General features: G+C 39.9%; 1 protein-coding gene across 1 annotated transcript in view; it reads right to left on the reverse strand.

The window, feature by feature from the left end:
- The window catches only part of ZNF410 (zinc finger protein 410), a 41,722-nt gene that overhangs the window by 7,978 nt on the left and 11,316 nt on the right, over positions 1 to 22,428 (reverse strand). Inside the window, 10 exon segments of the mRNA XM_047735766.1 lie at positions 1,169 to 1,266; positions 1,268 to 1,307; positions 2,064 to 2,189; positions 5,151 to 5,240; positions 7,940 to 8,121; positions 8,742 to 8,892; positions 13,221 to 13,412; positions 14,583 to 14,801; positions 19,234 to 19,369; positions 20,607 to 20,786. Of these exon segments, the coding sequence (XP_047591722.1) occupies positions 1,169 to 1,266; positions 1,268 to 1,307; positions 2,064 to 2,189; positions 5,151 to 5,240; positions 7,940 to 8,121; positions 8,742 to 8,892; positions 13,221 to 13,412; positions 14,583 to 14,801; positions 19,234 to 19,369; positions 20,607 to 20,639 (1,267 nt within the window). The 5' untranslated portion in view covers positions 20,640 to 20,786.

A 22,428-nucleotide genomic window follows, 5' to 3' on the forward strand; every position in this document is an offset into this window, starting at 1 on the left:
TTAGCTGTGCATGAAATGGAGCAAAAGAGCTGCGGCAGCGGGAGGTCGGGGACCTCAGCCAACACTTAAAGCAGCCAGCCGCGACATAAACAGCATACTGTGCAGAAGTCAGGAACTTAAATCTGGCTTCAAAGTTCTTATACAGTGTCCCTTCCTCCCATAAGACTTTCTTCCTTAACAGTGGCAAAGCAGTTCCATGCCACGGCTGTGGCTCATACCTACACTTCAACTGTCCACTAGGATCCTACTATGCAACCGAGGAGGCGTGTTGTGGAAGCACATTCTGAGCTCTGTAGGCTCCACACAGAAGTTTACACAAACATGGTCACTTATACACAAAACTGAGTGGGATACGAGTAACTAAAACACAGGATCTCGGACTTCATCAGTGGAATCACCGTAAAAATCTTCTAGAAATAGTTTATACACTTAGGTCTCTAATAAATCAAAACTTTCTTCTCCCGGGCTTTCAATACATACTGCTCTTCCAGACAGTACCATGTAATTTAGCATTTACTCACATACTATCTTCTATTCACTCCATGTTGTCTCCCATATGTAAATTTTGACATCTCAACTGGATTTTAAAGTCCCTGTTTGCTACTTTTGTCTTTCCCACGGTGCCAGGCACACAGTAGGCACTGAATAAATGCATGCTGACCTCACCTGTTAAGTTTTTCAGAGAAGAGGGCCTGGCCTGTGTACTTGGGTGAAATTTCTATACCGAGAGGAGCAACTGTTTCCTAGACAGCCCTTTCTTTTCTCCAGAAGATATGGCTTTTGAAGGTATGGAGAAATTGCTTATATCTCCTCTGTAAAACCTGGTTATGTTCTGTTTAAATGTTTTTAAAAGTTAAGTTCTTCCATAACTGCAATAGGAAAGATAGAAATAATTGGGCTAAGATGCTAGGATATGGATAATTTCTTCTTAAAATTATTTTCTCTTTATTCTTTTGTTACATCATCTGTTCAACAACAAAAATATATACATATTTTTTAACAGATTCACTTATCCATCCCAGAGACAAAGAACACAAATGCTACACAATCATACCACAGCTACTCACAAGAAATGAATTAATAAAACCTCCCTTATGGAGACAACCCCATTCCTTAGTCACTAGTTGTAGCCCGTTTTCCCCAAATAAAGGAGAGCTGAAAGTCTTACCATCATCAACTCCTAGGATAGAATTGGTATTTGGTAGGTTCAAGGACTCTCCACCAAGGCTGGGCTGGGAGTTCATAGACCCCAGGTTTTTACTGGTCCTGAAGCCTCTTCAAGCAACTACTGCCCATTAGCGGCTCAGCTGCACAGAGAACAGGATGTGAGAGAAACGCAGCAGGCAAGGCTGTGCCTGCGGTCCCCATTTGCCTTCACAGGAAGCTGGCCTTTCCTTTCAGAACTGGAACTTAACCTGTATCTTGGATGCTATCTACTTCTGGGGAGTAAGATAACCCTAGAAGGGAAGGGCAGAGCCTCATAGATAAATATCTTTGCCTGTGAGCAGCGTGTGGAGAATTAATATATGAAATGGGATGGGTCCATCCTTGGAAAGGAGTATTTGGAATGAAATAATTGATCACAGTGTGAGACATGAAAAAAATAATAAAAATGAGTTATCAAATTTAAGTAGGGTAAAAAGGGAGTCAGGACTGACTATAAAAAATGTTTTAAACCCTCCCCTTCTATGATATAAAGAAGTCTTTATCACAATACTCAAGTGCTGGTTAAGGGATCAGCATAAGTTACCATCAAATTCACTAGGGAAACTTGGAAACTATACAGATTCGGGGATCTTACTCCCCAATAATTTCAGTTGTCAGTTTGTACTGTTTTGTTTTATTTGGGGATGAGGGGTGGACAGGCAATACAAACATGCACATTTTGAAAGCTTACAGATTTCCACTGTAGAGCTATACTTGGAAACCACTAGTCCCATCAAATGAGACTAGGTCTCTTCCCACAACACAGAATCTGATAATTCCTAAATAACCAGGTAGGCCAGTTATTTGGCTTTTTGAACCCAGAAGATACAGCCCTCCACTCTACTCTCTCTCCTCACCGGTTTGCTCCTGGTCTTGACTCCCAGCTGCTCCCAGCTGCAAGTGATGCTTTTTCATGTGCACGTTCCTACTCCCACTCTGAGAGAAGGTCTTCCCACAGACTTGACACTGATGAGGCTTCTCTCCTGAAACAGAGCAGGTTACAACAGCATGGCCAAAGAACAGGGTACATTTCTGACTGCAAGAGAATGGACTCAAGACCTGGAGAGAGGGGCGCCTGGGTGGCTCAGTGGGTTAAGCCTCTGCCTTCAGCTCAGGTCATGATCCCAGGGTCCTGGGATCGAGCCCCGCATCGGTCTCTCTGCTCCGCAGGGAGACTGCCTCCACCTCTCTCTCTGCCTGCCTCTCTGCCTACTTGTGATCTCTCGCTCTCTGTGTCAAATAAATAAATAAATAAAATCTTTAAAAAAAAAAAAAAAAAAAAAGACCTGGAGAGAGAAGCTCACAAAACATTCAACTAAACAGAAGAGGCTTTTCCTTCTCCATTCTCTACCCAGCCTTGGAGGTCCCCAGCCTCAGAACCTTCATACACCAGGGAAGGCAGGAAGAGTTCACCAGGAGGGCTTAGCATGCCATTGCTCCCAACTCCTACTCTTTCCAGACCTACTATACTGCTGCTTTCACCTCTTTGGTATCAGATCATGGCAGCCACACAGAATATTTCCTTCCCTTCCAGATACAGTATTCCCTGGAGCTCTGGAACATGTACCATCCTCAAGTATCCCAACCCTGGGTCCAGAATACCCCCTTATCCCACCACTTCCTGCCACCACTCTCAGAGTCACCAGTGTTTACACTGGTGGGTCTTCTACACAGTGATCTGAACTATCCTCTGTACCCTCAAGTCCCAAAGCTCTCAGTCGTCTTTCCACTACTCAGACAACCACAATTAGAGCTGGGGTCAGAAACACATGCCTATAGGAGATCAGTAGGAGGCCAGAGTAAGTGAAATGGCCAGAAAATTTCCAGAAAAGGAAAATCTATAGAGACAGAAAACTCACCAGTGGTTGCCTGAATCTGGGGGTGGAAGCAGGAACTGACAACCAGAAGGCACAAAGGAACATCCTGGTGTGACAGAAGTGTTTGAAAACTGGACTGTGGTGATGACTGTACAATTCTACATATTTTCTAACACTGATCTGTATGTTTACAATAGGTGAATTTTAAGGTATATGCATTATTACACCAAAAAAGCTGTTAAAAGAGAACTACAATGGATTTATATGCAATGACCTACACAGAAAACCCATGAATTATACCAGAAGAAACAAGAGCTCTAATTTCTTATTTTGAAGACTCATAATTAAAAGAAATGAAAGAAAAGGATCACACATTTTTTTTTCTGCCTTTCCTGTGCAAATTACCAAACAGCCCTACTGGATAGAGAAGAGACCTATTATACACAGAAGAATTCCAGCTGATGTGAACAGAATGATAGAATTAGGAAAACCACCATTTTACAATCTAATGAAATAACTAATTCAGGCACTCACTCATAGATACGGCAAAACATGCTAGGGAACTTACAATGTGACGATCAAGGTGTTACCATCTGAACCCATGATAAATTCTGCAACCAAGCACTGTGTGTCCTCCTGATATGATGATACAAAATGAAACACATACAACCATTTATAACACATCCTTGCCAAGTCTTTGAACCTTTTGAAGCTTCTAGGGCTGACTTTCTTCTATAGGACATCTAGGGAAACAAGTTAAATAACATAAACGAAAGCAACCAACCAATCCAGAATGTGAGACATTCCGTAAAACCAACTAACTCTGTGGTTGCAGTAAGTCTATGGCATGAAAAAAAAAAAGTGAGTATAAACAGATTTAGATTAAAGGACTTAAGTGTAGGGGCGCCTGGTGGGCTCAGTGTGTTAAAACGTCTGCCTCGGCTCAGGTCATGATCTCCGGGTCCTGGGATCGAGTCCCGCATCGGGCTCTCTGCTCGGCGGGGAGCCTGCTTCCCTCTCTCTCTCTCTGCCTGCCTCTCTGCCTACTTGTGATCTCTCTCTGTCAAATAAATAAATAAAATCTTTTAAAAAAAAATAAAAAAATAAAAAATAAAATAAAGACTTAACTGTAAAAATTAAACCAAGTATAATAATTAAAACTTATTGGATCCTGATTTAAATAAATCCACTGTAAAAGACATTTTTGAGGGGCGCCTGGGTGGCTCAGTCGTTAAGCGTCTGCCTTCGGCTTGGGTCATGATCCTGGGGTCCTGGAATTGAGCCTCGCATTGGCTCCCTGCTCAGTGGGAAAGCCTGCTTCTCCCTCTTCCACTCCCACTGCTTATGTTCCCTCTCTCATTGTGTCTCTGTCAAATAAATAAATAAAATCTTAAAAAAAAAAGACATTTTTGAGACAATTGCAAAAAAAAACTAAACATGGACTGGGTATGAGATAAAATTAAGGAACTGTTAATTCTAAAAGGTATGATAACAGTATTGTTATTTAAGAAAATGTCTTTATTTTCTCTCTTATGTACGTCTGACATAATTTTATATAATAAATTTTTTTTAAAAGAATTTATTGACAGACAGAGAGTGAGAAAAGAAGAGACAGCACAAGCAGGGGGAGCAGCAGAGGGAGGGGGGAAGCGGGGCTCCCTGCTCACCCAAAGCTGGGACTCAATCCCAGGACCTTGAGATCATGACCCAAGCCAAAGGCAGAGGCTTAACCCACTGAGTCACCCAGGTACCCTATATAATAAAATTAAGTAAGATAAAAACACTCTACAAACCAACCAAAATGTACCTGAAGTCCCCATCTAACCCACAGGTTATTAGTTGTCACCTTCTGCTTAGAACTTGTCAGCAGGTAAGAGCTCAACTCTGAAATTCCTATCTCTGCTTGCTTACACCTCTCTAACTCCCTCACTCCCACTGAATTGCTTTGCATTCCCATGCAATTATCAATAGCTTTGATTTCTGATTCTGTCATGAGGAGCAAACTTTATGTTGAACAGCTTGTTTCTTTCCAGGGTCTTTACACCACCCCCACCCCCCACCACCATCCTTTTACCCTTATGGTTCTCCACCTTCCCTGAAATCTGTGACTGGGATGGGTTCTAGTACCTGAGTGAACCACCAAATGTTTTCTCAGGCTAGAATACTCAGCAAAGGAACGGCCACATCCTTGGGCTTCACACAGAAAAGGCTTCTCTCCTAGAGACAGAAAATGAGATAAAGAGTCAGTGTTCTGATGAAATGACGATCTATTACTCTCTTTTCCCATTAACATTATCCAGTTTCCAATGACTTGCTCAGATTTCTTGAATTCAGCCTGTGTAGTTTCAGCGGGGCTATCTATCCAGCAGGTGTCGCCTCTCAGTGGTCTCCCAGCCAACAACCCGCCAGACAGCCCTGCCCTCCTCTCTAGAGAGGGTACCTCTGAGCATCACACTTCCTCCTCCTTCCTGGTTTCAAGCGCTGATCCCAGCTACACTGACTTACCTCCTCAGTGATCCCATCCCTTTTGAGGGTATCAAGATTAACACCACATATGCTCTTGGGATTTTTATCTTATATTAATTCTTTCCATGATTCAGTTTCTAAATCCGCTAAAAAGTACAGATTTCTAAAGGTTATAAAATAAGTTTTACATAGTTCCACTGTCTAAAGCAAACAAACAAAAACAGATATTCAGTCAGAGGTACAAGAAAAATCTGTAATAATATGCTAAAAGTAATTACTGCCTGATAGTGGCATTATGATTTCCTTTCTTCTTTGTATTTCTCTGTAATTTTTATTGTCTAGAATATTACATTATTATTTTAAAAATCAAAGATGCATGGTAAAAACTAAAAAATAAGGCCCGTAGACTAACTGAGAGTACTATTAACTTTCTGGTTCTGATATTGTACTGTGGCGACAGATGTCCCTTTTTTGGAGAAGCTGGGTAAGGCACATAACTTTTTGTACTATTTTGCAAATTCTCATGAGACTATTATTTCAAAATAAAAAGTGAAAAAAAATCAGAGATGTAGTTCCTATCCAAAGGTCACAGACTAGTGTGAGAAATAAATGTATTCATAAATAACTTTAGTATAAATTCCTGTACAAAAACGTGCTAAGGGGACGCCTGGGTGGCTCAGTTGGTTAAGCAGCTGCCTTCGGCTCAGGTCATGATCCCAGCGTCCTGGGATCGAGTCCCACATCGGGCTCCTTGCTCATCAGGGAGCCTGCTTCTCCCTCTGCCTCTGCCTGCCATTCTGTCTGCCTGTGCTCGCTCTCTCTCCCTCTCTCTCTCTGACAAATAAATAAATAAAATCTTTAAAACAAAACAAAACAAAACAACAACAAAAAAAATGTGCTAAGTATTCAGAAAAAGGAGGAATTCTGGGGCACCTGGGTGGCTCTGTCGGCTGGGTGTCCAACTTTTGCTTTTGGCTCAAGTCATGATTTCAGGGTGCTGGGACCAAGGTCCCCCCACCCCCACCCCATGCTGCTCAGCAGGGAGTTCACCTCTGCCCCTCCACAATGTTTGAATGTGCTATCCCTGTCTCTGAAATCAATCTTTTTTTTTTCTTTTTAAGATTTTATTCATTCATTTGACAGACAGAGATCACAAGTAGGCAGAGAGGTAGGCAGAGAGAGAGAGATGGAGAAGCAGGCTCCCCGCCGAGCAGAGAGCCCAATGTGGAGCTCGATCCCAGCACCCCGGGATCATGACCTGAGCCGAAGGCAGAGGCCTCAACCCACTGAGCTACCCAGGTGCCCCTGAAATAAATCAATCTTTAAAAAAAATTAAATTAACATAATACAATCTCAAAAGATTATTTTGAGAATTGAGACACTATAAGTTAAGTACTTTCAGCATAGTGTCTGGCACAGTCAGCCCTCATGGTAAGCCACCAAAATCAGTAGCTTTAATTACTGTTGTCACTACTAATAAAGATCTGTGGTCACTTCTGCCATCTGAGATGAACTAAGTATAGCTCAGTCTCTCAAGTAAAAGCTGGGAAGAGCTATTCTGCCCTAAAACATATTCAGTGGTAATGTCCATCTAGCAGGTATCACAGGGAGATACCTGGAATGAATGGGGCCTCAGCTTGGGTTTCACTTTTTTTTGGAGGGGGGGTGTTCACTTTTTAATGCCCTTTAATTATACCTGCTGTCATTTTAGCAATGCAAGAAGAAAGAAGAGACAAAGAAAGTGGCAAGAAAGTGGGGAAGAACAGTTACACATCCTAAGAGACTGGTCTTGGTTCAGTGATTAAGCTCTGATAAGAAACTTGGTACATTTTAGGTCAAGTGGCTTGGTAAGTCACCCTTAAACTCTTAGAATGAGAGTCAGGGTGTCTTTATTTGGTTCCTTTGATATTAACATGCTATTTGACCCTGTCAAGTCACTTTCCCATTCTGCTTCTCATGTTTTGAGGCTCCATCAAAAAAGCAAGCTCCTCAAAGTCAGGGATGTGTCTCAGCTTTTGTACTTCCTCCCTCACCTTACCCCACTTAGTGGCTAGAAGAGGCTCTGTAGGGTTTGTGTGATGCAATAAATATTACTGATCAAAATTACAACCATGTAATTGTCGAAGATATTTGAAAATACTGATTCTGTTCATATCTCACCATATCATTGTTATCAGAGAAGGTCTTTCATCCCTTCCTACACTTTAGGCTCCTACAGGCAGGAATCAACACTGTCCATTCCTCACACGCAGGTGAAAGGTTAACAAAGGTTACCGAATTAACTGAAAAGTGCCACGAAGCATGTGAAAAAAAGAAACTCCATTTTCAGAGTTCTAGCAACAAACCTAAACCTTCACTTCTACTCCCAGCTCCAAGCCTTTCCTGAGGACAGGCACGCAAACCCCGAGCCCAGGGGCAGACCGTCTACAGGAAGGCGGGGTTGCACACACCTGTATGGATGCGCAAGTGGTTCTTCAGATTTCCAGCTGTAGTGAACTGCTTACCACAGCTAGACTCGGGGCACACAAAGGGCTTCTCCCCATTATGGGTCCTCATGTGCACCTTCAGTCTCTGCAGCACATAGAAGCTTTTCCCACAACCTTCTGCAGGACAGATGAAAGAGCGGTCATTTCTGGGGGGGGAAAAACATCATATAAGCAACAATACCTGAAAATGCTCTTTTCTAGAAAGGACAAATTAAATCTCGTATTGCCTTTTAAAGCAGACAGTAATCCCAAAGCTGGATATACCAGAATCATCTGAAGCTTATTAAAACCACAGATGCCCCAGGCCTTACTCCCCACCCTCTTTTATTAAAGTAATATCTATGAAAAAAAAAATAATAATCTCTATGCCCAACGTGAGGCTTGAACTCACGACCCCAAGATCAAGAGTTGCATGCTCTACCAACTGAGCCAGCCAGGTGCCCCACACCTTCTTGAATACTGATTTCACAGGTTTATGAGTGACACCCATGCTTATGTATTTTAAGTTTTCCAAGAAATTATGTTTTATAATGAGATTCCAGAACTCTTGTTCTAAGATGCTTAGGTGCCAAATGTCTTATTAAATATTTATGAAAAATGAGGTAAATGAGACAATGCAAACCTTTCTATTAAAAAAAACAAAAGACATCTTAATCACTAGTGAACTGGAGCCCTGGCTTTCCTTTAATCTGTCCACTTGGGGACAAGCTCTTCCAGAAGCATCAACATTCTTGAGCTCCAAGTATGGCACCTCAGATATGCTCACCGATGCGTTTTGAGATGGTACTTGAAGTGAGCGGGCCACACAAATGTCCGGTCACAGCCTTCAACTGTACATTTGAGCTTCTTTTCCACTTGAGGAAGGGGCCCAGAATCTTTGGGCTGCCCATCACCAGAACTGAGGTGGACATTTTCTCCTGTAACAGAGTCACATATTTGTAATCCAGGAAAGGAAGCTGCTGAGGTACTTCGGTTCAAACAATAAAGCTCCTATATTTTACTCCTACTGATCAGTAAGCAGAGAACTCTCTTCAGCTTCCCTCGCTCTCTTTATATCCACTTAACAGAAGTGAGCACACAATTTGTTCCCATCCCCTTACGCCAGACAATTATCAAAAGCCATCATGCTTCGTTTCACAAGACCAGGCCTCTCTGGCCAATGTAAGAAATGTCCACAATGGTTTCACATAAAAAAGAAGAGTTAAACCTATCCTGCATTACAGAAATTGGCAGGGAAGCATATATGTCAACACCCGGAGAGGGATGCTAAAGATGGCTTCTTGTTCTAGGTATTAGTAAACTTATATTTATTCTAGGAGAGGCAGCCATTCTGGCTTAGTTCTGAGCTTATGGTTGTGACTTCTCTGCTAAATGATCATTCTTAGATTTCTATCTTCTGAGGGCAGTCTGGCTATTTCTACCATTTTAGAGAATAAGAACAACCCTCCAATTTCCTGTGCCATTTCTCTTTAAAAATGCAAAAGCTCATCTGATTTTATAATTTCTAACCACATTTTAAAAAGCTAGAAACAACATCAACTGAAGTTTTTTGTTCAACAGAACAAAAGGAAGAAGAGCATGTGCCTCCCTTAAATTTAAGTAAAATCAGTTAATTAAAGCTTTATATAAAAATCCCAGATTCGCAGGTAATACGCCTTTTCTTTAATTTTCTTAAAGATATAGTTGGACATCAACAAAGAAAAATATTTATGATTACTTAATTTTGCTACAAGCAAATGGAGTTTATCTTTCTAAGACATATACCTCAGGAATAAGATTTGTATTTCCAAATTTCCCTCTCAAAAGCCAAGAACAGGAACAATAAATGTGGTACCCATCATATTTCCTGGAACCAAGGTTTCCATCTCGAATATTAATCTTAATTCTCTTCCTGTCCTACATGTTCCTTGCTGTACATGTCACCAAGTGCTAATCATAAAACTAAATGCTCCAAGGTCAGAGTAGAATCTAAGATGCCTTTTGTTACTTTTAATTTTTTTTCTTTTTTAATATCGTCCCACACAGTTTTTATTTAATTGAAAATCAGCTGCACATAGGTGAATTTTAAACAGTACAAAACTATATATACCATAAAGGAAATTTCCCACCAACTCCAGAGCTCCAGCTAATTAATTTCTAATGAAAGATCAGTAGAAATTAATATAGAAATTTAAACAGCTGACATTTGGGACCTTGTGTATTCAATGTTGTAGATACAATGAGAACACTGATATAATCATGAAATTTAAAAACCGCTCAGAAAATAGTGAATTGCTTTGTATTTGAGTCCTTATGAAACTAGTCCTTAAAAAAACACAGAGCACTGTTTGCCGAAGACAGATTAGCTTAAAATGACATCAAGCAACGATAGTTTTGGATATTTAGAGATCTGACAAACTGGTTCCCCCCAAAAAGAGAAAGACAAAGAAATTCAACACTTTATATGGTGCATGTTGTATAACACTGTAAACACTTTAAAGATCCCACAGTTATGTGAGGTCTTTGCATTCAGGATAAAATTTCCAGCAAGAGTATCATATATAGTATGGGTCAGTAACTCACTCTGTAAAGGGCCAAATACTAAGTATTTTTGGCTTAAAGGACCATATGGTCTCTGTCACTACTCAACTTTGCCACTGGAGCAGCCAATTTGTAATGAATGGATATGCCTGTATTCCAACCAAACTTTATTTACAAAACAGGTGGTTATTTGGCCCTTTGCTAACCCCTTATATAAAGCATCATATACAAAATTTAAATATATCCGTATTTCAGTCAACTTAGATAGAGGTGAAGATGTGCTCTGAGAAACTGCTGCAAGACTCACAAAATGGCTTTAGTAACAACAAAGATATTTATGTTAAAGATGCATTTAATGGGGCGCCTGGGTGGCTCAGTGGGTTAAAGCCTCTGCCTTTGGCTCAGGTCATGATCTCAGGGTCCTGGGATCGAGCCCCATATCAGGCTCTCTGCTCAGCAGGGAGCCTGCTTCCCTCTCTCTCTCTCTGCCTGCCTCTCTGCCTGCTTGTGATCTCTCTCTCTCTGTCAAATAAATAAAATCTTTAAAAAAAAAAAAAGATGCATTTAAATACTGGATAAAATCATTATGTTAGTGGGCAAAAAGCAATATTAAAGTATTTCATGATTTAAAAATGTGTGTGGAATCAAAATAATAAAACTTTCAAAAACAACTTACAGTGTTTACTTTTATCTAAATGGCTAACAGTTTATATATCTAAGTTAGCCCCCTGAAAAGGTTTTATGGAATCATTTCATTGACAAAATAGAAGACTCTCATATATTTGGGCTCATTTTATATTCAAGTATACAAGGTAGTTGTTAGGTAGTAAGGTAACATATTTTGAGAGTAATAAAAACACCCACACAATGCTTTGCTGGTTATAAGCTCTCCTAGAGACACTCTCATTTAAATCTCCAAAACAACCCCATCAGGTAAACTACTCAATCTCTGTGTTCTAAACACGAGAATACTGTGGCTAAGAAGGTTAAATCTCCTAGGCAGAGGACTGGTTCATGACAGCACCAGTTCTGGATCCCAGATCTCAAGACACCAAGCCCTAAGTTCCCTCCCTGCACAGCTTCTTCTGGCACATGCAATGCTACTTCCTTAATGCAAAGTGGAGATGTAGACGGTTTCAGGATCCAGAGATTAGCAAAAGCATCTCAGGAAGAATCTGAACTTTACAGCCTCCCCAAAATGGTAGAACTGACCATTCTAAGGAGCACTATGGTTGTCAAAGCAGAACTAATTATTCTGAAACTAAGAAAAGTCTGAAGTTCTCTTTGCAGTGACATAGATGGAGCTAGAAACTATTATGCTAAGTGAAATAAGTCAGTTAGAGAAGGACAAATACCATATGATCTCACTCACAGGTGAAATTTAAGAAACAAAAGAGCAAAGGGGGGAAAAAAACGGAGAGGCAAATGAAGATATAGACTCTTACCAATATAAAACAACTGATGGTCACTAGAGGAGGGATGGGTGGGGGGGATGGGTGAAACAGGTGATGGGGATTAAGGAGTGCACCTGTGATGGGCACCCAGTGTTGAACCACTATATTGTAATTCAGCTGTATGTTAACTAACTGCAATTTAAATAAAAACTTAAAAAAAAAGAAGTCTGGAGTTCCCCTTGTAGAAAAGATTTAGGTTAATGTTTCTAAAACTGGAATATTCTGAAATATTCTCAGGGATCCTTGAGAAAGTTTCTAATTTTTTATTTTCACTTGTATCGTAATCACAGAATAGTCATAAGCACGTTCTAGATCATCCACATGTGCTGCAAACAGTCATGTACCAACATAAAATTTCAGTACTTTAAACTTGGTTTGTGATAATGATAATGTGTATCTTACCTTAATAACTTGTTGTAGTACCTTAACTGTCACAGATTAAAGAGAAAATATAGAAGCTGCTCTAAAACAAAAAGTATTATGGCATGTTACATAAGCAAAGGTTGTGCATGCTTTAGGGGTGGTTTAAATAGAGTTGTGGTCCTAAAGCTTTAACATGTATTGGAACCACTGAGAGGGCTTACTAAAAGAGCACATGTTTCTGACTCAGTAGGATGAGGCCTGAGAATTTGTATTTCTAAGTTCCCAGATGATGCTGATGACCCAACGACTACACCTGAAAACTACTGGACAGAGAAAAGTGGGACAGAGTTAGTACAGGCATGCTGAACTCAAAAGAAACAGCACTACAGACTGTTTGGATATTTAAGGTCATATGATGAAAGGGTTCCCCCAAAAAAAAAAAAAAAAAAAAAAAAAGCAGTGGTAGCTACTGAAATTGCTAAATTGCTCTGAGTAGCAATTCAGTTTCAGCAAAACACCATCGTCTGCCAAAATAAAATATTAACTTTATTTTCACTGGTTTTGTAGTTTTATTTCTATTAATTGGTAATACTGTTTTGATTTTATAATGGTATAAAAGCTCCAAGTGTAGGGAACAGTACAATAAAAACAACTCAAGGTAACATCTTGATCCGTGAAAATGTTTTCCCTTTAATGCTCTGGACATAATTCAAAGCTGACGACTGGGAATGCTAGTGGTGTTGATTTTGCATGTGAATCTGCCAGAGCGAAGTTATTTTATAGAAAATAAGACAATGTACACATTTCTGGCTGTCTGCTCTCACCAATAAAATGACTTCGATTACAGTCATTGCATTACAAAATCCCCATACAGAATACTGGAAATGACAAACATCACAGGGTCTCACCGTTGCTGCTGGTTTTTGCATTCTTTGCCAGCTGCGCGCGAGTAGCCGCAATCAAACTATCATGAGCCAACTCCTGAACCCGCAGGAACCATGGAATGCTACTGTCCGCGCTCTCACCGGAGAGGAAATCATTCCCTGAATCCTCTGCCTCATCTTGTACAAATACTAAGTGCTCAGCTGAAGAGCCCAGACCTGGAAGAAACAAGGGGATATGTGAAAGTTACCCACCAAGTTACCCTTTTACCGGCCCTGGCTCAGATACTTCGTATCTGGAATAGCTGAATCCGCTCTTGTAGATTTTCACCTCTCACCTCAAGCTTCTGTTCTCCTACTACATGAGGTTCTCACTTTCTACTCCCAGACAGGCTTATCTTTCTTACCTCCTCTGGTTTCAGAGGCAAAGCTGTCCCCCCAGGGCAAGCAAGCTAGGATCCTGACCCTATCAGTCATCTTCTCTCGGCCATCTGCAAGCCATTCCTCTCTACTGGCCACCTCACAACCTCCCCTCAGAGCCTTTAAATGTCTCGCCCATCTTCATTTTTAAAAAAGAAGAGAAAATCCCAAGTACTTCTCTAGCTATTCACTGACAGTCAAGTTTCCTGCCAAGTGTAGCTCCCAACTTTTGTATCCACTTTATCATCTGTCACGGTTAGAACCCTGGCCTTGACCTCTACCACCTCAGTAACAACTGCTCTTGCTCAGGTCACCAGACATAAACTTCCCAGTCCTCCCCTCACTAGCCTCTCCTGTGGTATGTGGCATGACTTAACGACCTTTTTCTTCTTTTAGACATTTTCCCTCTCTTGGCTTCTCCCATTTCACTCTCCTTCTGTTTTCCTTATCCCTCTCTAGCAGTTCCTCCTCACTCTTCTGCTCCTCTCTTAAATGTTTTTTCCAGGGTCCCAGATTTGCCTTCTTTTCTGTTTATGCTTCTGAATCAAAGAATCCATGCTCACTGTTTCATACATTTCCTGAATGCTGATAAGCACCAAAACAACTTAGTTCCCACAAGACATTTCTAGAACTCTGTTTCTAACTGTCTAAAGGACACCTCCTCATGAATGTCCCTCTGAAATCCCAACATCAACAAGCAGAAACTGGAACTAATCATCCTCCCCCCAACCCAGTTCTTGGGCTATCTTGCTGAATGGCACAATCTAATTTCCTAAACGAGAAACTTCTGAGTCATCCTAAAGTCTGCCTTCTCCCTCTACACATTCAACTTATCACCAGACTATACCAATTCTCTAAAATTATAAAATAATAAGGCTTCTTTCCATTTTAGGTATGACTAAGTTAGGTATGCCCCACCCCCAATTTTTGTCCTCAAGCATGAGCAGAGTTCAGAAAAGGATAGAGTACCTGCTCTTGTTAGGTTAAGAAGAATAAAAGAAGTGCTGTCGCTCGGCTGGAGATCTTGCAACAAGCTCGGAGACTCTGGAGTGGACAAAAACTCCGGGGACTTCTGTACAGTCTGAGCCCTCGTCTCCTCTCCGTCTGGGCCCACATTCACCTGAAGGCTTCTCAACACAGCTGAGGAAGGGACCTCCTTGGAGGAGTTTGTATGACTTGGAGTATCATCTAGCAAAGGGAAAAATATCACAGCTTGATGTAGCACCTATATCCAGAGCTCACCATTCTGATACACAGCACCCTTAAAAGAGCCCTTATAGGAGCAGCAGCATTTTTATTTTACAAATACAAAATTTCCCTCAGAAGAAAACAGAGTGATAACTTTAAGTTTTAAAGGGAGTCGGCCAAAATATGAGGGACAGATTCATTTGACACTTGGCAGTAACAACCAACCAACCATCCACATTTGGACATTATTGGCTTTTGTCCTTTCAAGGCCAGAAATCAGTACTTTTCCCTTGAAAAATATATTTATACAACAAATATTAACTCAAGAATAGGATTCTAAATTTTAAATTATTTGTCTTGGGAAAAGATTCCCTCCCTTTAATTTTTATAGCATGTATGTGACAGTTCTATTGAGTCACTGGGGGAAAAAAAACCACAACCTGAGAAATCACTGAAATTTTACAGAATCATAAATGTTTCATTATACTTATGAGTTTACAATGAAATGTAAAGAAATAATTTGGAAGACTTGCTCTCTAGAACTTTATTCTAAAGGGAGGAATGAATTTTTTTTTTAAAGATTTTATTTATTTATTTATTTGACAGAGAGAGATCACAAGTAGACAGAGAGAGAGAGAGAGAGGGAAGCAGGCTCCCTGCTGAGTGGAAAGCCCGATGCGGGGCTCGATCCCAGGACCCTGAGATCATGACCTGAGCCGAAGGCAGCGGCTTAACCCACTGAGCCACCCAGGCGCCCCGGAATGAATTTTTTTTTAAGATTTTATTTCTTTATTTGACAGACAAAGATCACAAGTAGACAGAGAGGCAGGCAGAGAGAGAGGGGGAAGCAGGCTCCCTGCTGAGTGGAAAGCCCGATGCGGGGCTCGATCCCAGGACCCTGAGATCATGACCTGAGCCAAAGACAGAGGCCTTAACCCATTGAGCCACCCAGGTGTCCCTGGAGAAATGAAATTCCAAAGATTTTGGTTGCAGTAAAATGAGGACTTGAACTGCAGAGCTAACATATCCAATGTTTGCAGGGGTTTCAGTCATCTTTATAAAAGGCAGATAATTTTGTTTTCCTTTTTTTTAAGTAAGACGACAGATAAGATTATAGGAATGAAAGTAGATGCCTAGGGATAGTACTGCCATTTCAAAGTCTAATGCAATAGTACAATATGAATGTCCTTAATGTCACAGAACTGGTTAAAGAGTACATTTATTAAAATGGCTAACTGGTTTAAATGGCAAATCCTTAGTTATGTTTATATTATCATACACAAAAAATTTTTTTAAAGAAGTTCATAGCAGTACTGTTTATCATAGTAAAAAAAATCATAGTTTTTACTATGATGAATATAACTAAATATTCATCAACAGTGTCACGGACAAAGAAGCTGTGGTTACAGACATGTAACAGAATACTACACAGCAATGAAACCGAACAAAGCACAGCCACACAAACAAGGATGAATCTCACAACTATACAGTAACAGAAGAAAGGTACAGCAACATACATTCGTATGATTCCAAGGTCTAAAAACACTTAAGTTTAAATTGCATTGCTTAGATCTCTGTGATGAAATTTAGGGAACAAATATTGGTCAGAGAATTGAAGGTAGTGGTGACCTGTGAAGAACAGAGGTTGTCTTTATCAGGGAGGGACCCCATGGGGGCTTAGCTGCTGGCAAGGTTCTATTTCTTGATGGGGTGATGGGTATCTCCTTTATAATAACTCTTTGAAATGTATAAGCACAGGATCTTATACTTTTCTATATCTATCACAAATATCAACTAAAAAGGAAACATACCCGCCATGCATGGAATGATACACACATATTTAAGATGGAGAGGAATAAAGTTAGAAAGATGTGCAGATACATTTGTTTGTAATATTATGTTTCATGAGCTGGGATGTGAATTTCATTTATTATTATTGGTAAAATAATTTCATTTATTATTATTGATAATTGGATATCTAGAATATTTTCAGGGATGCTTGGGTGGCTAAGTCAGTTGGGCGTCTGCCTTCGGCCACAGTCCCAAAGGCCCAGGATCAAGCCCACATCAGGCTCCCTGCTCAATGGGGAGTCTTCTTGTCCCTTTGCCGTTCACCCCGCTCGTGCTCATGCTCTCTCTCTCAAATAAATAAATAAAATCTTTAAGATTTTATTTATTTATTTGACAGACAGAGATTACAAGTAGGCAGAGAGGCAGGCAGAGAGAGAGGAGGAAGCACGCTCCCTGCTGAGCAGAGAGTCCGATGTGGGGCTCGATCCCAGGACTCTGAGATCATGACCTGAGCCGAAGGCAGAGGCTTTAACCCACTGAGCCACCCAGGCGCCCCAATAAATAAAATCTTTAAAAGAAATAAAATAAGATAAAATAAAAATTTTTTTTTTAAAGATTTTATTTATTTGACAGAGAGAAATCACAAGTAAGCAGAGAGGCAGGCAGAAAGAGAGGAGGAAGCAGGCTCCCTGCTGAGCAGAAAGCCCGATGCGGGACTCGAACCCAGGACCTGGGATCATGACCTGAGCCGAAGGCAGCGGCTTAACCCACTGAGCCACCCAGGTGCCCCAAATAAAATATTTTTAATCAGGGTACCTGGCTGGCTCGGTCAGAAGAGCACAAGACTCTTGATCTTGGGGTTGTGAGTGTGAGCCCAACACTGGGTGTAGAGATTACTTAAATGAATAAATATATAAATAAAAACTTTTTAAAAATAAAATAAAACATATTTTTAAAAGATTTTATTTATTTGACAGAGATCACAAGTAGGCAGAGAGGCAATTGGGGGGACAATGGGGGCCTGCTGGCGCCCTGCTGAGCAGAGAGCCTGATGAGGGCTCAATCTCAGGACCCTGAGATCATGACCTGAGGCGAAGACAGAGGCTTAACCCTCTGAGCCACCCAAGCGCCCCTAAAATAAAATATTTTTAATCAAAATTAAAACTAAAGGGGCGCCGGCATAGCTCAGTCATTGGGTGGCTGCTGGTCATGATCTCAGGACTCTGGGATTGAGCCCTGCATGGGGCTCCCTGCTCAGCCTCTCCTACTCCCCCCACCCCAACTTGTGTTCCCTCTCTAGCTGTCTCTCTGTCAAATAAATAAATAATCTTTTTAAAAATTACAACTGAAGTTAATGTAGAAAAGAAGATTAATGATTTTGTTCTTTTTACTTCAATACTGTTAAAATATTTATTTAACAAATTAAAATCGGGAGAGAAAATTTTAAGCCCAATGAAAATCAAAATTTATTAACACATGGAAATGTACACATACTGAAAATCCATAAGGATCTGGGAAAACTCCAACATACCAGTAGAAAAACAGGAGTTGAATGACAGAAGATATGTGAAAGCTAGGAACTAGACAGGGAAGCCTTAAGTCAACACTGGTTGGTTGCATGCATCTGCCTTCTTGAATCTTTAAACATTGAAAAACATTTTAAAGTCACTTCAAAATCACCTCCAATAGAGGACAGTACCCAGAAGACATTATTATGAGCTGTCGCCAGTCACCAATAGGTGGTGACCCTCCCCCGATTTAACATCAATATTCCAAATTTTAAATATTCCAATTTCCAGAAAATAAAGAATTCACTGCACCCAAAAATAATGTTCTCCTTGGTAACAGTCAAGGGATAGGACTCATCCTCTCCCCATCCAAAGTTAATCTCACAACTCATGATTAGCATTCTAGTTCCTCCTACCTCTCCTGGAGCCTCCCCACTAATTAGCCTCTCTTTCTGTTCACAGCTTCTCTAATTGGCTCTTTCCTCTTAGCATAAAACCATCCTCAAATATTTCAGATCTTAAAAAAAGAATTCTGCCATCAACCTTATGTCCTTCTCTTTTTCCTTCCCATAGCAGGAGAGCCTTGAGAAAGTGTAGTTCCTTCCTCAACTACCCTTACCTTACACTGACGCCTCAACCCTCTACACCCTGGCTTTCCATTCCCTTTCCATGGAACAGGTCCTGCCATTGTCAACAATGGCTTTGTTGGCCCTTTCTCATTGGGACAGTCCCTATCCCACGGGCCTCTTAGAAGCATCTGACACACTGACTATTCTCCTGAGTTCTATGCCCGCATTCTATAGGAATATTTCTCTCACTACTCTAGCCTTTCCTTTTTCCCTCCTTCATAGGCTCTCCTGCTTTACCCTGTACCCTGAATAGGGAGCTCCACATTGATCTTTTCTTCTCACTCTCACATTCTACGAATGATCCTATCCATTACTGTGGCTTAAATTACCAATTAAGTAATTGGTAATTAAGTAACTCCCGTGGTTGCTTATTCTCCATAATTCCTAGTTTTTACAGTTTCTACCAGTCAGTTATAAAGTCATTTATCCCATCCCACCAGTATGATAGAGCAGGCTAAGCTCTTAAAAATTGCTTATCTTATTTCTTGTATGCTTCATTTTTACCTGGTAACATTAGCCGACTGCATTCTGGGGCCTCAGTCACTGGAAGGAGGGACAAGCAAGTAATGTCTTTAGCTTCTGATTCTACTAGCCCCTGTCCCAATGGGATGGACGTATTCTGAACAAACTGTACCAGGAGCTGGGGAGTGGGGGAGGAAGAGACAATATTGAAAAATATAAGTTGTTATGAATTAATCTAAACCTCTGAATTTACAACAAGTTCACAGCGTAATTAAATCTTTATTGCTTACTAGTTTCAAGCACATTCAGAGAAAAACTACATTAACTACAAAATAACACTTGAAGTTATTTTTATCAAGTGCTCTGTTCTAAAGAAAAGCTATCTTATAGTGGCTCATTTAATCCTCATCATAACCCAGTAAGATTGAACACATATTTTAAAGATAAAGAATCAGGGTGCCTGGGTGGCTCAGTGGGTTAGGCCGCTGCCTTCGGCTCAGGTCATGATCTCAGGGTCCTGGGATCGAGTCCTGCATCGGGCTCTCTGCTCAGCAGGGAGCCTGCTTCCCTCTCTCTCTCTCTCTCTCTGCCTGCCTCTCTGTCTACTTGTGAACTCTCTTTGTCAAATAAATAAATAAAATCTTAAAAAAAAAAAAAGATAAAGAATCAAAAATAAATAAATAAGTAAATAAAGACAAAGAATCAAGTTGAAGACATCAAACTACTTATCTAAGGTCATGTGACTAATAGGGGAAGTAAGTCTTCAGACTTATATCATCTGATTCCAAATTCACTGACCTTTCCACTATGTGACACAGATATACTAAAATTAAAGCAAGAGAAATGAATAAAAATCAAAAAATGTTTAGGGGCGCCCAGGGGGCTCAGCCAGTTAAATGTCTAACTTTTGATCTCAGCTCAGGTCTTGATCTCAGGGTCATGAGTTCAAGCCCTGTGATGGGCTCCACACCTAGCATGGAGCCCACTTAAAAAAATAAATAAAATAAATAATAAATACTGTTTAAATCCTCTAATTATCCTTTCAGATATATATAAAATTAATTGAAAAATGGTTATGGTAGTAAATATTTATATATGTATATATACATCCACATGTTATATAAAATTTCTGTCATTACATAATTACCTAGATGTATAATAACTTATACTTACTTAAAGAAACATAAAAAGCGATAGGTAAAAGGAGTTTTTAAATCTTTGAGAAAGTACTTAGTGATAGAAAAAAATAATAAACTAGTAGTTAACGACCAAAACCATATGGCCCACAAAACCTAAAATATTTACTATCTGGCTCATTACAGAAGTTTACTGACTTCCTGACTTAAGGACAAACCTTGGAAGATAGCCCACAAAAAAATACAAATAGATAGATAAATAGCACTGCCTGGGCTCACCTCTGGTTTGGATTCTAACTCATCTGATAACATTGATTCAGCTTCCAAATCCTGTAGCTGTTCAGGGGACAGGTTAAAAATTTAATTCAGTCAATGACACCTTCCTGTTATGCTCATATTCTCTAGGAAATGCTATTCTTTTCCTGTAAGATGCTGTGCTGGGTGGGTAGTCAATTCAGCCTAAAAAAGGATGAGAGAGAGAGAGAATTAGAGGAGTAGAAAAATGTAGCTAAATAAACAAAGGTAAGTCTACATATCTGAAAATCACGACAAGCAAGCAAATAAAGAATTCAACCCAAAACACTTGTTTTAAAATAGAACAAGCCCAACAGATGTCAAAACCCATTAAAAGTTGTACTTTGAAAAAGAAAAAAAGTTGTACTTTGTGGAATTTCTACTTCTACTAACCTATTTTAAGAAAAGGTCTTAAAAGTAGAAAAAGTATATGCCTAAAGAATTTCATGTTAGCATCTATAATAATAAACAACTGCAAGCAAGATATAAATACACATATATACCCAACACTTAGGGAATGGTTAATTAGATTATAGCACTGTCACTTAAAAATATGGTTATAAAAATAACGCAACCACAAGAAGTGCTAATGACATGTTAAATTACAAAAACAAAATACAAAATTATATACTTGTTATTATTAAAACTAGTTAAGATATGAACAGGAAAAAATAAAAGGAAATTAATACAACTATGATAGTAGCTATATTAGGTGGCAGGCTGGTATGACTTATTTTTCTTTTCTCAAGCTCCTCATCTTTCTAAAAGTGGTTACAGAGTCAAAATCTGAATGTGTTTCCCAAAAGTAGGACCCTTCGGACCCCTGCTGTAGCTATTTTCACCCCATAATTAAAATTCTTACCTTCTTATCACTTTATTTTTTTTCAGACTTTTGACAAAAGAGTTCACTATCTTTTGTACAATTGTTGCTAAAATTGGGACCACTACCATACACAAAATAATTGTGCAGTGTAAAATGCACCCAGGATGGGAGTTTTCAATTAATACCAAAGTTGACTGGAAAGTTAGATTAAGGTAGGTTTACTCTACAAAAAAGGCATTTAAGAAGTTCCTGAATAAATGTTTATTGTTCTGTTGGTTCCTTCTTCTCCCCCTTGCTGGCTTCCAGAAATCCTCATTTTCATTATTAAAAAAAAATAACAATTCACAAGACGTTAATGAAAGTGTCCTTTGTTTCCCACATAAAATCAAGTATCATAAATCTCTGACTTTTCCTTTCTCATATGTTTTTCTTATTCTAATCCTACACATACTAGTTCAATGCTGTTTATTCATCCCTCTTTTTCACAGAGGAAGGAACCAAGGCTCAGTGCTCAAGTTATTAAGCTGCAGAATCTGGACTCCCACCCACAGAGCAGCTGGCATAAATAGCGATTACATCTATCTACTTACATCTATCTACATCTGACCTTGAAACACCAGGGTTTAAGAATTACTTCTCCTGGGCGCCTGGGTGGCTCAGTGGGTTAAAGCCTCTGCCTTCGGCTCAGGTCATGGTCTCAGGATCCTGGGATCGAGTCCCGCATCGGGCTCTCTGCGGGGCAGGGAGCCTGCTTCCTCCTCTCTCTCTCTGCCTGCCTCTCTGCCTATTTGTGATCTCTCTCTGTCAAATAAATTAAAAAAAAAAAAAAAAAAAAGAATTACTTCTCCCCAATTCCAGTTCATCTCAAGAAGCCAAGAAATAACCAAATATTTGTTCAGGTTTTTCTTAAGGTTCCTCAAACTCTTAAGTTTCAAGATTGTAAAATCTCTAAGAAACTAGACAACAATTTGCTGCCCTTTATAT

This window comes from Lutra lutra, chromosome 7 (genome assembly GCF_902655055.1).
Source record: "Lutra lutra chromosome 7, mLutLut1.2, whole genome shotgun sequence".
Classification (NCBI taxonomy): domain Eukaryota; kingdom Metazoa; phylum Chordata; class Mammalia; order Carnivora; family Mustelidae; genus Lutra; species Lutra lutra.